Source organism: Harpia harpyja, chromosome 15, assembly GCF_026419915.1.
Source record: "Harpia harpyja isolate bHarHar1 chromosome 15, bHarHar1 primary haplotype, whole genome shotgun sequence".
Classification (NCBI taxonomy): Eukaryota; Metazoa; Chordata; class Aves; order Accipitriformes; family Accipitridae; genus Harpia; species Harpia harpyja.
Genome location: NC_068954.1, coordinates 24,301,358 through 24,315,886, shown reverse-complemented (window position 1 = coordinate 24,315,886; position 14,529 = coordinate 24,301,358). Strand labels below are relative to the sequence as shown.

At 36.0% G+C, this 14,529-nt stretch overlaps 1 protein-coding gene across 1 annotated transcript in view; it reads left to right on the top strand.

The window, feature by feature from the left end:
• The window catches only part of CSMD1 (CUB and Sushi multiple domains 1), a 1,244,186-nt gene that overhangs the window by 1,193,891 nt on the left and 35,766 nt on the right, over window positions 1-14,529 (top strand). Inside the window, exons 55-57 of the mRNA XM_052809685.1 lie at window positions 6,724-6,912; window positions 10,038-10,211; window positions 14,218-14,400. Coding sequence (XP_052665645.1) covers window positions 6,724-6,912; window positions 10,038-10,211; window positions 14,218-14,400 — 546 coding nt within the window. The remainder of the gene's footprint in view (window positions 1-6,723; window positions 6,913-10,037; window positions 10,212-14,217; window positions 14,401-14,529) is intronic.

Below are 14,529 nucleotides of genomic sequence, written 5' to 3'. Positions count from 1 at the left end.
AACTAAGCCGATGTATATTTGGGTGCAATAACAATGATTTTCACTAAATTGCAGTGGGAAAAAAAACATTTTTGCTCTTTCTTTTGAACAAATTCTAAAATACCATTTCATTGTTTATTTTACTGCTTTTTACTTTTACAGTATTTCTATCTGTGCAGTATTTCACTGTTTAGATAAAACTGTTTGTCACTGCTCTAGAAATAAAATAAGCATCCAATATTGTGGTTAAAGAAATAGTACTTTCCAATATTCTGGAGTTCTCACAACTCCCAAATGAGATTTCCACATGGTGGATAGTCCATGAAGCCATGGCAGGTTGTCTGTATTTTTGCTCTGGAAGGCTTTTTTTTTTTTTAAAGCTTTGTGCCTGCAGATGCCTATTATCCTCCCCATTCCAGCAAAAGAGAGTACCATGACACCTGCTGCATTTCTGTCCCTCATTCAGAAATTCGGGTAAGGCATTAGTTTTCTCCCCAGAGCAGCCCTATCTTGGAGGCACTGTGAACATAGCAAGCAGTGTTTTTCATGGTAAAGTGGTTGCAGAGCATTCATTCTGTCTTCACATAGACTCTCAAGAAAACATAGCAATGACTTTATGAAATGGCAGTGGTAGACAATCTCTCACTTAGGATGTGATAAAGTCTAAGCCCTTATCAGTCTGAAGATTGTCAGAGTGACTTTTAAAGACTGACCTGTGTTCTGGAGGTGGGTATTCTTTATTGCTCCTGTTCGTGGTTTGTTGGTTTGAAGAGCAGAAGTTAAGATTTTTTTATGGTCAGAAAAAGGTGTAAGAGGGCATATGAGCCTCTAACGTAGTCCTTATTGCCTTCAATTACAGTGAACATATTTGATTCCAGAAACTGCTGGGAAACTTTTCCAGAAAACTATTCAGTTTGTCCCGTTACTGTTTAATATAAAAAAAAATACGGAAAGGTTCTGTGTATCAGAGGTAATTTATAAATCAGGTTTATATTTTCTTATCAATGGAAAGCTGTAAGAAGCATGAAACTAGGGAAAAGTTCAGATCTATAGACAATCTTTTGATCCAAAGGTATTGAACAAGCATAATAATGCTACCGTGACCTCTTGCCAGGCTGAAAGTAAGGTGTGCAGTTAAGCTCCTTTGTATCCTAGGAGCAGTGAAAGGCAAAAGAAGCATAATATCACTCTTGCAAATCCAGGTATTGGAAACTGATAACCCTCATTCAATGGGAATTAGGTTGCATGTGTATCCATGTCAGTAAATTCAAAGTCAGACAGACTTGAAATAGTAATGTAGATCACCAAAACAATACCTATACACTGCTCAATGCACACATAAAATATTTTTTAAAATTGAAAGAACCGATAATATTTAATGGCTTATGATCATTGAAAGTTAAGAAATTGTACAGTATAACATATGCATTCTTGTTATACTTAGTGCTTTTAAACATTGGAAGCACAACAGAGTAACTTCCGATCTTGTGAGGGTGAGTCAAAGCTCTGTCTTGTATTCATTATCATCTGATATAGCTTAACAGTATAGAACCGAACTTCCTAATAACATAAATTCAGACCTCTGCTTCAAAGCTTTAATTTCAGCCATTGTCATTATTTTATTTTCACTAGTTTTAAGGAACAAGAATAAAACTTTTTTTTTTCTTTTAAGGCAAATAAACCCTGTAAGTAGCTTTGTCAATTATTCAAAATTTAAATAGCAAAAAAATTTGCTTGACCAAAATTAATGGTTTTAATGGTGATTTATTTTCTTACCTGAACAAAATGAAACCAGAAAAAAAGTCATTTTTGGGAAAAGAAAAAGTTGGAAATAGTCTAATCCAAACAATTCTATTTTCAAACATTTATGATAAAAAGAGTTAAACCAAGGGCAAACCACCAATGCCACCTATGCTTTCTTGTGGCTTTCAATGCAAAAGGTTAAGGATGAAACATTTTGGAAAGTACTGCCAGTCATCCCAAGAATTATATCATTCTTCTTCCAATATATCATTTTCAGTCTTCAAATTTACACACCTCTATCTTTTTCTGTGCTAGTTTCATGTAGGAGCAAACTGATTGAAAATGAATGAAGTGTAGTCGAAAATGAATGTGGAGCTTTTCTAAATCTTAATGGCTTCATAAGCACTATTGTAACTTTTATTTTCACTGATTCTGACCATTCATGTTATTTTAGCCATGGTACTATAAGTATAACCTGTTTGTATTTACCATCTAGAGCCCTAGAAAAGAAGTAAAAGGGCAAGAAACTTCATTCTCAGACAAAAAAAAAAAACAAACATAAAAACCTCAAAAATCCCACCAGAAAATAAACTAAAAATATAAATTGCATGGAGGAAGATTCTTGCAAAAGAAGTTTTGAGATCACAAGAAACTAAGTTAGGTAGACAAACAATATGAATCTTGTCCTATAGCTTGGAAAAAAAGTCCAATAATACATGTCTGCATGCAAATTTCTCCTAGTTTTGTGGTTTTGTTAATGAAATCTCACTGTAGAGGTATGTGTACTGTTTAAGCCACACATGGCCACTTTCTAATGCTATAGTACTGAGGTAAACCAAACATGGATAATATTAAATGCAGGCTACTAAACATGCGCCTGTACTGTGGATATATGTGAGTACAGCAAGGAGTCCTAGTTGCACCAGGATAAAATTTCTAATACAGAAAAGTTTGAAATATGATTGATAAATTGTAGTTTACCTTTGAACTATTACAGTTTGGGTTTTTTTTTTTTATTCCAGAGGATTTTTACAGTCATAAAACATAATTCTATACTTTTTTACGTGTATAGAGATTATTTAAAGAAAGAGCTGCTCTTGCTGGTAATGAAGATGGTTGTTAAAATAGGTAGATATCGGTAGAATGGAAAAGTGTTATTTTGAGTAGTTACTTTTTGGTATGCAGTTTCATTGCAAAATGGTGTACTGATTAGAGCATGGGCATAGGTCTCAGAAGACCTGAGTTCAGTTCTGCACCAGTACAAATATTCCATACAACCCTGGCCATCAATTTATGATATGATGGGTCATGATACTGATATTGTGTTATTGCGAAGCTGGGGATCGAAACTGCGTTACCATATAATAGTGATTTTAGCTAAAGAGAAAAATTTGAAATACTCATTTCTGCATTTGAATTAAATGTACCTATATTTTTAAACTAAGCAGTGCCTGGGCATGGGAACTTAACTGCCTCTACTAATTAAGAAGGTTCTCCAACAAGTTTTTCATTTGAACCAAGTAGCCCATCCACAGGAATTGTTCAGAGCATGGTTCAGGGGTTAGCATGGGCAGCAGGACCATTCCTGATGAGCAGTTCAGAGAAATTCTGCCGGGTCTGGAGGGCAGCAGAGCACCAGAGCAGAGATGTGGCCACTGTCTACCAGCCTCAGGCCAGAGAACAAGCGCTGGTACTCTTTACTTCATACTGATACAGATGTAGCTTCAAATGTTAAGGAAAGTATATACATCTGTAGAGAGATTGAGTTTAAGGATATGTTTGTACAAGGCAACTTATAACTATGCAGAGGATGCAGGTTAGTTCCAAAAGCAGAAGGTTTACAGCAGCGTCTACCCAGCACTACACCACATTGAATTGCCTGAGGGCCAGGGTTAATTGCGATTCAATGTGCATTGCTTCTGGGAGCTGTGCTAGCTTCTGTACGAATTGCACTGTGAATACAGACATATGAGCTTATTCAGATCTAGCTTAGTATTTCGGTAGGGCTTCGTGTCAGTGGGCTGTATGTTTTATAGACTTTCACTTGTGTGTCTGTTCTACAGTGATAGCTATACTGCCAGTGAAAGAATTAAACTTAGTTAACAGTGATCTGTAACAATGGGAAAAAGCTGTAACAAAGAATGCATAATGTGAAAAGAATAAAGCATTTTTCTCTTGATAGTACCCTTAAACAGAGATCCCCAAAAGCAGGAATTTTCAGAGTTCCTCAAAGGAAGTACAGAGACACAGACTTCCACATCCAAATCTTTCACAGCTTCCAAAGAGCAGTAAGGTTTTAGGACTTTACATTTTTCCCTCTTTTATGGGACAGAAAAAAAGTCAGGAGGTAAGAAGGTATTTGTTTCTGTCAATGAATTCTCAGCTTAAACACATATTTATTTAACCTGCACGTATCTGATCTATGTATAACATTTATAAGGTTATAACAGTAAGTTTAAATAAATGTTAGTAGTATGAAATATAAGCTAAACTGTTATAATGTAAGCTAAATGTAATTTCTCTGGTGAATTATTTCATAGGAGTCACCATAAACCAGAATGGGAATAGTTTCAATTAGGACACTGTAGCTTTATTACTCCTCAGGAAAAAAAAGCAGGTCTTCTCCATTAATGATGTCTCTTCATCAGTCTAGATAATGCCTTACTAATGCTTTATGTACATCATTGTAATACCTAATGGTTTTTAAATATATTTTACTTTTCTGTGTAAATTTTTCTTCAGTGATTTTAATAACAATCAGTAGGTGGCAAATAGGTTTGCTTTGTGCCAAAAGTGTTCTCTCTCTCCCTCCACCCCCAAATATTACTTCTAAAATAATTTTTATGAAGGAAAAATTTGGATTCCTATGGGACGTTCTTTAGACCTACGTATATGCTTGTCTGGAATCCATTGCAAGACTGAAATCATGAACATTTAATACTTTTAAGATTGTGCCTTTAAAAGACAAAGAGAAATAAAACCAATTTAAACTGCTTTTCTCCCAAAATTAAATTTTAGGAGGTTAATATTTCTTTAAAATCTTGATACTTTTTCATAGAATCATAGAATCATTTCGGTTGGAAAAGACCTTCAAGATCATCGCGTCCAACCATCAACCATGCCCACTAAACCATGTTCTGAAGTACCCCGTCCACTCGCTTTTTGAATACCTCCAGAGATGGTGACTCAACCACTTCCCTGGGCAGCCTATTCCAATGTTTGACAACCCTCTCAGTAAAAAAATTTTTCCTAATATCTAACCTAAATCTCCCTTGCCTCAACTTGAGGCCATTTCCTCTTGTCCTATCTCCAGCCACCTGACAGAAGAGACCAGCACCCACCTCACTACAACCCCCTTTCAGGTAGTTGTAGAGAGCGATAAGGTCTCCCCTCAGCCTCCTCTTTTCTAGACTGAACAACCCCAGATCCCTCAGCCGCTCCTCATAAGATTTGTGCTCCAGGCCCCTCACCAACTTGGTTGCCCTTCTCTGGACACGCTCCAGCACCTCCATGTCTTTCCTGTAGTGAGGGGCCCAAAACTGAACACAGTACTCGAGGTGCGGCCTCACCAGTGCCGAGTACAGGGGAACAACCACCTCCCTGTTCCTGCTGGCCACACTGTTTCTGATAGAGGCCAGGATGCCGTTGGCCTTCTTGCCCACCTGGGCACACTGCTGGCTCATATTCAGCCGGCTGTCAACCAGCACCCCCAGGTCCTTTTCTGCCGGGCAGCTTTCCAGCCACTCTTCCCCAAGCCTGTAGCGCTGCATGGGGTTGCTGTGACCAAAGCGCAGGACCCGGCACTTGGCCTTGTTGAACTTCATACGATTGGCCTCAGCCCATTGATCCAGCCTGTCCAGATCTCTAGCTGATTGAATGAAATATTCTTTCAATGAATGAACATTTGGAAAAGCTGACTTGTTCTAGAGTATTAGCTAATCAGTAAATTTAAATTATATGTATGATAGAACTTAACCTTTTGAAAAAAATATGATTCAGGAGTAAAAAACCAGTTTATTAGTGACTCTGTATGTCTTACCTCTAAAACGATAATGCTACCTGACATTCTTCTCCACCGGATTATCTTTCATGAAAATTAATTTGAACTAGATGACATACTTGAAAGGTAGATTCCTGTCATTGTTTGATGAGCTGTGCTTTATAATACTAATAATATTCTAAGTCTTTTCCTATTTACACCATTATGTTTAGAGTGAAGACAGCGGAGGGGTGGAAGAGGCATTTATAATTTTTCAGATAGCTTTCACATGAATAGACAGCAAAATTAGGAGTTTGCAATGGAGACCTCAGTGTCTCATCATAATCTTCTACCGACAAACCATCATGTTCACTGCAGAGTATAAAACAAAGGATTGGGGAGGGTGGATATGTCTTCTATAAAAACTAAACAGTTCTGACAAAACTCATAATTTTTTATGTTTTGAACTGCTATCTGGAAAATAACTTCATGCTTTTTGGTGCTTACCCTCACTCCCACTCCACTATCAAATATTTGATTTTTCACCATCTTCCTTTTTCTGTTCTACACATTAATAGCAGAAAATGTTCTTGTTAATGTTGGAAGCAATTTTTCTCATTATAGGAAATCAAAAAAGAAAATGTTAAAGTGCTATTTAAACTATGTAATGGTTTGATTTTAATGTGGTTTCCTTCACATAAAAATTTACATAGAAGACCAAACTAAGCCTACCAAGAGAATGATAAAAAATTCCTCCAATTTCTCTTCTATCTTCCAATGACTTGTGTGTCCAAGACTATTACAAGAACTGGAGTAAAATCATAGTATTACTTTCAAAGGTAAAAGATCTAGAGCCTTACTTAGGAGTCAACATAGCTGATATTTAAGTCAAATAAAAACCACAAAGGATGTCAAATGGACCACAGTCATGAGCTGCTAGTGAAGTAACAAAAAAATCACTGTTACACTTTATTTATGACATTGCTATTATGCATCAGTGATGAACACTGTTTGTCTTACAGTGGTGAACTGTTCTGATCCTGGCTTTGTGGAAAATGCAATTCGGCACGGACAGCAGAATTATCCTGAAAGTTTCAAGTACGGAACAAGTGTGGCATACCATTGCAAGAAGGGCTTTTATCTGTTGGGCTCATCTGCTTTGACCTGTAAAGCTACTGGCTTATGGGATAGGTCACTACCAAAGTGTTTGTGTAAGTATTCATTCAGTTGGATTAACATTAAAGAGTTGTGCATGATTTTTAGTCATGATAGACAAAAAAAAGTGTAGCCATCTATTGAGGAACAAAACAGGACTTTAGGATCAACGTATTGCAAATTGTGCAGCTCAGTAACATTAAGACAAGATGTCATGCAACTTGTCATTATTAAAAATGGGTTTAGAGGGAACTGTGGAGCTATTATTTGAAATGCCAGAAAGTTAAGATTAATTTCCCCTTTTGGTGTATTGTTAAGATATCTGAACACAACTAGGGAAATCTAAAATTATTATTTATATGTTATCATTTAGATTGATAGTCTAAGACCATTAATGCCTATCTCAGAATTTTTTTTTTCAGATGTATTGAAAAGTGTATGTGAGAATGAATCTATGAAATGTTGTGTAGGATAATTTTGCTCAAGAGGGTCTTTTCATGACATCGCTTCATAATTTCTCCATCACTTTACCTCAGAGAGGGAGGAAATCTTCTGGTGTTTCCTGTAATCAATTCAGTGAGCTTCAGATCTCTACAAAATAAGTTTGGCTGACTTTCATTTTCCACTGAGATATTTTTCTTCTCTGATCACTATTAATTTTCTGACATTAGATTTCTGAATTACAATGCAATTATAGGAAATAATAAATGAAATGAAAGTATACTTTAATTTGCAAACACATCAGATGTTTTTGAAGTTTTTGCTTTACAGCATTGTGATTGTTTACTTAAATGATTTTTTGTATGAATTTATACTTATATACCAATCAGATCAATAAATGTAACTAGGTTAGTGAATTTGTTTCTTTTTTATGCTTGCTTTCTTCCTACTACTACGTATCTAATATCCACATGACCCAAGCAGTTTTGTTTTGATTTCACAACAATCTATGCTTTCAATATCTGTCAATAAGAGCTATAATCTGAAAATGGGTTTATTCATATTTCAAGAATAAAAAAATTAAGCAAAATACAACATTTTAAATACAAAACATCTGCATAAAATTGTTCATTTGGCAAGAATATTTTACTGATGGAAGCATGTACCTCACTTTTTGTATCTTTGAAAAACCATTATGAAAGTCTGTGGCCCAGTTCTGTTGATGATCCCTTCCTACTTCCAGGACTGGGGTTTCAGTGTGAAGGGATGCTCATTATGCAAGGGGCAGAAGAGGATGGGGAGTCTAAATCACCTAGAATAGCTTCCCATCTTTCCACATCAAATGTTTTGGAAATTTGATAGCATTTGAATGACTTTCTGTTTTTAGGCAGAACTTGAGGAAAGTCACAGGTGTCCATCCCCTCAGAACAGGAATTCCTGACCTTTCACTGGGGACTATTGGTTGAGGCCATGAGCCTGGGAGGTGCCTACATTCCTCAAACACCTACCAGATTAGCTGCTGCTAATTCGCTGCTGATGGACTGAAACACTATCTGAATCCTAAATATCACCAGGACAAATTTAACATTCTTTCCCCTAAGAAAACCTCAGTGAAATGAATAGGGCTCTTTCTATGAGAAGAATCTGTTTATCTATTCACAGATGAAATCACCCAGAGTCTTTTCAAGTACTATGAGAGAGATGTAATTTTCAAAGGTTATCAGTGATAATCTCCTTTTCTCAAGCGTGAGATTGCTTTTGGTGGTAGGGCAAAGTGCTTGGAGAGGCAGGTGAGATAAGTTTTGAACCCCAAGTGGACACAATGTTTACCATGAACTATTCTAGTTCAAGAGTAAAAAAACAGAAACACACTGCTCTTTTATATGCAAGGCAATACCTATGAGTGTCATTGTTTAAAAATGGATGCTTCTTTTCTTCTTCATAAACTGGGAAAATTTCCTGGTATTCACTACAAATCATTATGCAGCTGCATTAAGGTGACCTACATATGATTTTCTTCCAAAAATTCTGATCACCCACCGCAGCTCCTTCCAGAATTGTGGCAGGACTAGCATTTGCATGGTACTGAAGCAAGCTCATTAAGGTAACAGATCTGGCTGGAAACTAAACGCTGATTTTCTTCTGTGGGAGTACTGTTCAACCATATCAGTGTCCTGATTTGGGTTACCATTTGCTACATGGATGCTTAAGCCAGCCCAAGGAAAGGAGGAGAAACACACAGCAGTGAAACAGTGGTGTTCAGGACCAAGCCTTTTGGCACAAATCGATTGTGCACTCAGTTTAACATTATCATGGGACTCAGTATAACAGAAATAATTTTGATGTCTGTCAGGAGTAATAGTCATCAGAATAACAGGGTTTTTTTTTCTAAAAATGTATTTGACCCATAGATCATTCATTCAAGTAACTCATAAAGCTGCTCAAGTTCAATTGCTCTGCTGAAGTGTTGTATGTTTAAGTTGTGTGACTGTTTACTAAAGTTACGTAAAATTTATTTTCTTTGGGTTTTCTTTCTCTACTGGATGACCTAAGCTTTAGTCAAAAAGCATTCAGAATTTGATTCCTTAAGATGACTTATGTTTCATCATATAACAGATCTGAACTACTTGTTTGCGAGTTATTATGTACCAAAACTGTTTATCTGAATTTTTTCTCAAACAAAATGTACACTTTTACTTAAGCATAATATGATTCATAATTTACAAAACTTATCAGTAATCCATTTTCCTCTTGCTCACTCTAGTGCAACACATTGCTATAATAATACTAGAGATTAAGTATTTTTATTTCTCTATACTGCCCAAACTGCGTCTCGTTATTTTATAGATATGATAAAGCTACTTACCATTATCATATCTGTAATATATAATCACATTGCAACATTAACCTTATTTGGTTTCTTCTTTCCCAACCTTAACAGAAATAATGTGTATTGTTTGTAAGGAAGGACAGTGAATGGAAATGAATGAGGAAAGAGAGCTCTGTGTATTTTCAGGGAAAGGCTAAACTGGATGGGTTAGTTTTACAAGTAGTTTTATGTTTAATCTTACAAATGACCAGTAAATCATCTATAGCAGCAGCAAAACTGACCATATGAAGGAGTTGAAATCCAGACATATATTTATGTTGTGTGGAACCAGCCTCATATTTAAAGGTTGTAATAGGTTTTTTTTCTGTGCCATGGAAACATCTTATAATATTGTGCTCTTTCCCCTGTTAGCCATTTCTTGTGGACATCCTGGGGTACCTGCCAATGCAGTTCTTTCAGGAGACAAATTTACATATGGCTCCATAATTCACTATTCTTGCACAGCGGGTCGAAGACTGATAGGAAATTCTACTAGGGAGTGCCAAGAAGATAGCCACTGGAGTGGGACTCTCCCTCACTGTTCAGGTATTTGTACCAACCATCATCTGAATGTCACCTTGTAATTACATGAATAAGGCTATTCTCAAGCAATTTTTAACTGCAGTCAGATATTTGTTTTGTTTCTTTTCCAAGTATATTTTAATTTCACCAATAGCCACTCAGCTGAATTTTAGCTATTTATTGAAATATTCTCATACATTGTCTCATTCTCTTTGTCATTACTTCATAACTTTAATCCTTAGCTAGATGCTATAGTTGTATACTGCAGTATATAGATGCCACAAAACACCATTTAAAACCTGGTAGAGTTCTGCTTAAAAAGGATGCATGTATTAAATATTATTTTTATGAACACCGTTTTGAGTAAACAAAGGTTGTCACATAGGAAAATGTTGATTAAAAAACACCACAGCAAAGGTAATAGATGGTAAACTTCATACATTATCTTCCTCTTTTCACTTACAGAAATATTCTTTATTAGTGCTACAGTGTGCAAATACCATAAACCTCTGCAATGTTCTTGGTGCTGGAACAGTTTATTCTCCCCTAGACTAACTATGCAAATTTAGAAGAAGCCATAAAACATTACACACTTTTGTTGAAGTCAAGAGCTCAGACAAGTATTGGCTACTAAGGACATCCATAGTGTATTAATAAGTTTTGTAAGGGAAACAAGCCTACACAATTAGGTATATAAGAAAACAAATACCTGCAGGTTTGAGAAGAAAATTTCCTAATGAGAAAATTGTTCCATAATTACACATTATAGAATCTTCTTATAACTTCTCCTAAGCTCTTGGACATGCCCACCGTTGGGCTGATCTGATTCAATGTGGTTCAGTTCAGATTTGACCTAATTTAAATATGTGTAAGTTATTTAAATTCTGTACTTTGTAAAAGCCCTAAATAAGTGCTCATTGAAAATGGTCCATTCATATGCTGATTCTGCAATGGTGCTGAGCAGAATTTGAAACACTGAGGAAAGGAAGTGAATTTAAAATCACTGATGTTTCTTTTCTGTTCTCTGCTGCTCAAGGAGGAGAGAGTTTACTTAAAGTCTTCTCACACTGCTAGATCTCACTGCCATCATAGTCTTTATGCCTAGATCTGAAAGGAATCTCTGCGGGACAATCATATGGATAGTTTCCACACAGAATTGCCCTTTTCTTGCTTATCTTAAGCCCACATTTATGCCACTTTCACCTTTTTATCCAGTATAAAATGCCAGATCTGAGATTGCACCAAGACTTTAAAATTTTTAAGGTCAGAGCCCTCTAGTACTGTTTCCCAATATTTCTCACCACAAGAGAAATTCTCATGCTGGTGGAAAGGAATTTTCATCACTAATAATTGAGACTCTTCAGTCATTAATATGATAGTATTTTTATAGACTCATAGATTTTTAAAACATTAAAGACCACTGTAGTCATCTCCTGTGATGAGGAAAATATGTCTAGTGTAACTAAAACATTGTTACTGATGCCAAATTTACTTTTCTAAGTTTGAACTTGATGTGACACCATCTTGAGAGCAAGGTGATTCCCTAGGAAAATGAGAAATCTATCATCTCTGTTAACTCAATTAAAAAAAACAAACAAAAACTCCCAAACAAACAGCCAAAAAACCCTAAAAAAGTGTCTCATTCCTCTAAGGCATTTAGAATTATAAAAATCACTACACTTTCCATGTTAGGTATTCAGGAGATTACTCCATTAAAAAAACAATATGAATAATTTGTATTCATAATGTCAGAGAAAGAATGATTGTGCCCAGGACAACTGAGACAGCTCATTGGTTTTCTACATAAGGGATATGAAAAACAGTCCCAATATAACACTTGAAACCTGTAGTCTACTTCTGCATGGGGTTTATTTTTTTATTATATATTAATATATGATTGCATGCATGATGGTATAAATATGATCTCAGGTTTTGTTGTCACCTGGGTCCTTTGCAGTGATGGACACTTGTATCTTATGAGTTAAGCGATAGTTGAGATTTTTGTTTAAGATGACTTGCACTCATTTTTCAGCAAAGGATATGTAGTCTTCTACATTGCTAGATAAAAAAGGGTCTAGACCTTCATAATACTATAACTGCCTTTGTCTATACCCTTTGGCCATAAACTTGCATGGTTCCAGTTTAAACTTTCTCCAAGACAAAACAAGGTGGGCCCAACAAAAAGAATCTGGTCATTCATCCGGAATAATCCCCTCAGCAAAGTCCCAAAGCAAAGTGAGACATCATCAGGATTTTAGAATCACAGATCCTTCTGCCCTGAACAGTTCCTGCAGTCTTTGCATTCACAAGCCAGAGTATGTGCCTCATATCTGTTTCATGCTGTAAACATGCCAGTGGTAGCCTGAATCACAGCCCTCATGTTATTTCACACATTTTAAGCAGACAAAAATGTCTGTGAAATAGTAATATCTTGGAGTAAGGGGAAGCAGATGGCATCCAGAGGCCACATCTGGATGGCCAGGGCATAGGTCATGGATGCTAGTACTTGATCACTGAGAGCATTATACTCTTAGAATCATCCCCAGAATGATTTTCACCCATCCCAGTTAGCACTCCGTCACACGATGCACAAATACTCTACAAGTTAGTGTGTGCTGGAGATCATTCTCAGCAGCCACTTTGGATACAGCCACCCTGTTTTGGAGAGTGAGTTTAACAGTATAGATGTGGACAGAATATACCAGCTGGCTTCAAGACACTCACACTGTTTACAAGCATGTATTTAGACAAGGAAATCTAGGTCCAAATGCTATACAACAGGGTGACAAGGGCAATCTATTCTAGAAAAAGCTAATACTAAGCAAAGTGGACACAACCGAAGCCCAGAAGTTAGCCTTGAATTCTGGAACTGTGTTTTGGTTTCCTTTATGAGGAAGCACGATTGTAACCAAAGTGTCTGTCACAAACTTGCTATTCTGAAAACGGTATGCCACACACATAATCATATTTTCTGACTTTAGAAAATTTTCATTTCTAAAATAAAAGTTTGAGTCTTCTCAAACTTTTTGCTATTGTTTTTTTCTTAGTTCAAGATTTTGTCCTTCATCTGAGCAGTGTGCCTAAGATGAAAAACCTATGTAAGAAGATACAGACTTCAACTTAAGGAATTATTTACACATATTTAAAAAAAAAAAAGAAAACATGTCCAAATCATAGTTTTAATAGAAATTCAGTCTAGACATGTAAGTTAAAAATGAAGAACAAAAGGTAATGTAATGTTGCTATGAACTACAATTTAGACACAGAGGGATTTAAGAGAGATAAAATTTTATTTCAAAATTTATAATAAATTGTTGATAGTGAGATCATACTTCCTTGACTATCTTGGGTAGCATTTCCTGTAGCAGCTGCTTTATCTGATAAGGCACTTGACTGGTTCATCAGACCTGTGAGGACATGTTTGAGAGGTCTGTTTTGCAGCACCTTCTTTCTCTTCTAAAATTGTAACCAATACTTGCATAGGAATTTAAAGGATAAAGAAAATTATGAGGTGTCCTTTCCATTCTTGGCAGGCACAGAGGGCCAGGTACCATTTAGTCTTTTCTGTGGATACATGTATTTCAAATACATTTGTTAAGAAACTTGAATATGGTTTTCTTCCCTCTTGCTGTTTTCTAATTTTTGTTATTAGAAGTCATTACTAGCAGAGAAGTTGCACAATAAAATACAAGGTGTAGAAAATGTTATTTATGTCAAAAACACAACGATTTTGTTGAACTGACAAAAAATGATAGAGGTGCTTCCTGTGTTCACAATTATCTTTTATCTTTTATTTCTATCACATTCTATGTTTAGATCTGTATAGGTCTAAGATAAGAAGTAGGCTAAAAAGACATGTTATTTTCATCTTTGGCTTTGGTTTCACGCCCTTGCACTGGAAGAAAAGTAATTAATTATAACAAAAACAATGCAGTTAGTTAGTAGTACGATTTGCAAGAGAGTATCTTTACTACCACTACATTTGCGCATAACATCTCTGCCAATAATTCTGCTCTGTTGTATTTTACAGGAAATAATCCTGGCTATTGCGATGATCCAGGAGTACCAGCTCATGGGTCTAGACTAGGGGATGAGTTCAAAATAAAAAGTCTGCTACGTTTCTCATGTGAAATGGGTTATCAGCTGAGAGGATCTGCAGAACGAACATGCCTGCTTAATGGTTCCTGGTCAGGTATACAGCCTGTGTGTGAAGGTAGGTATTGATACCATCAGCATTTACAACACCATTGAATGACATCTACTAATGACATTTTATTCTTTAATTAAAAAGAAATTCTATGCCAGAAATATGCTTTCATATTGCTCTGCAGAAATTTGATGT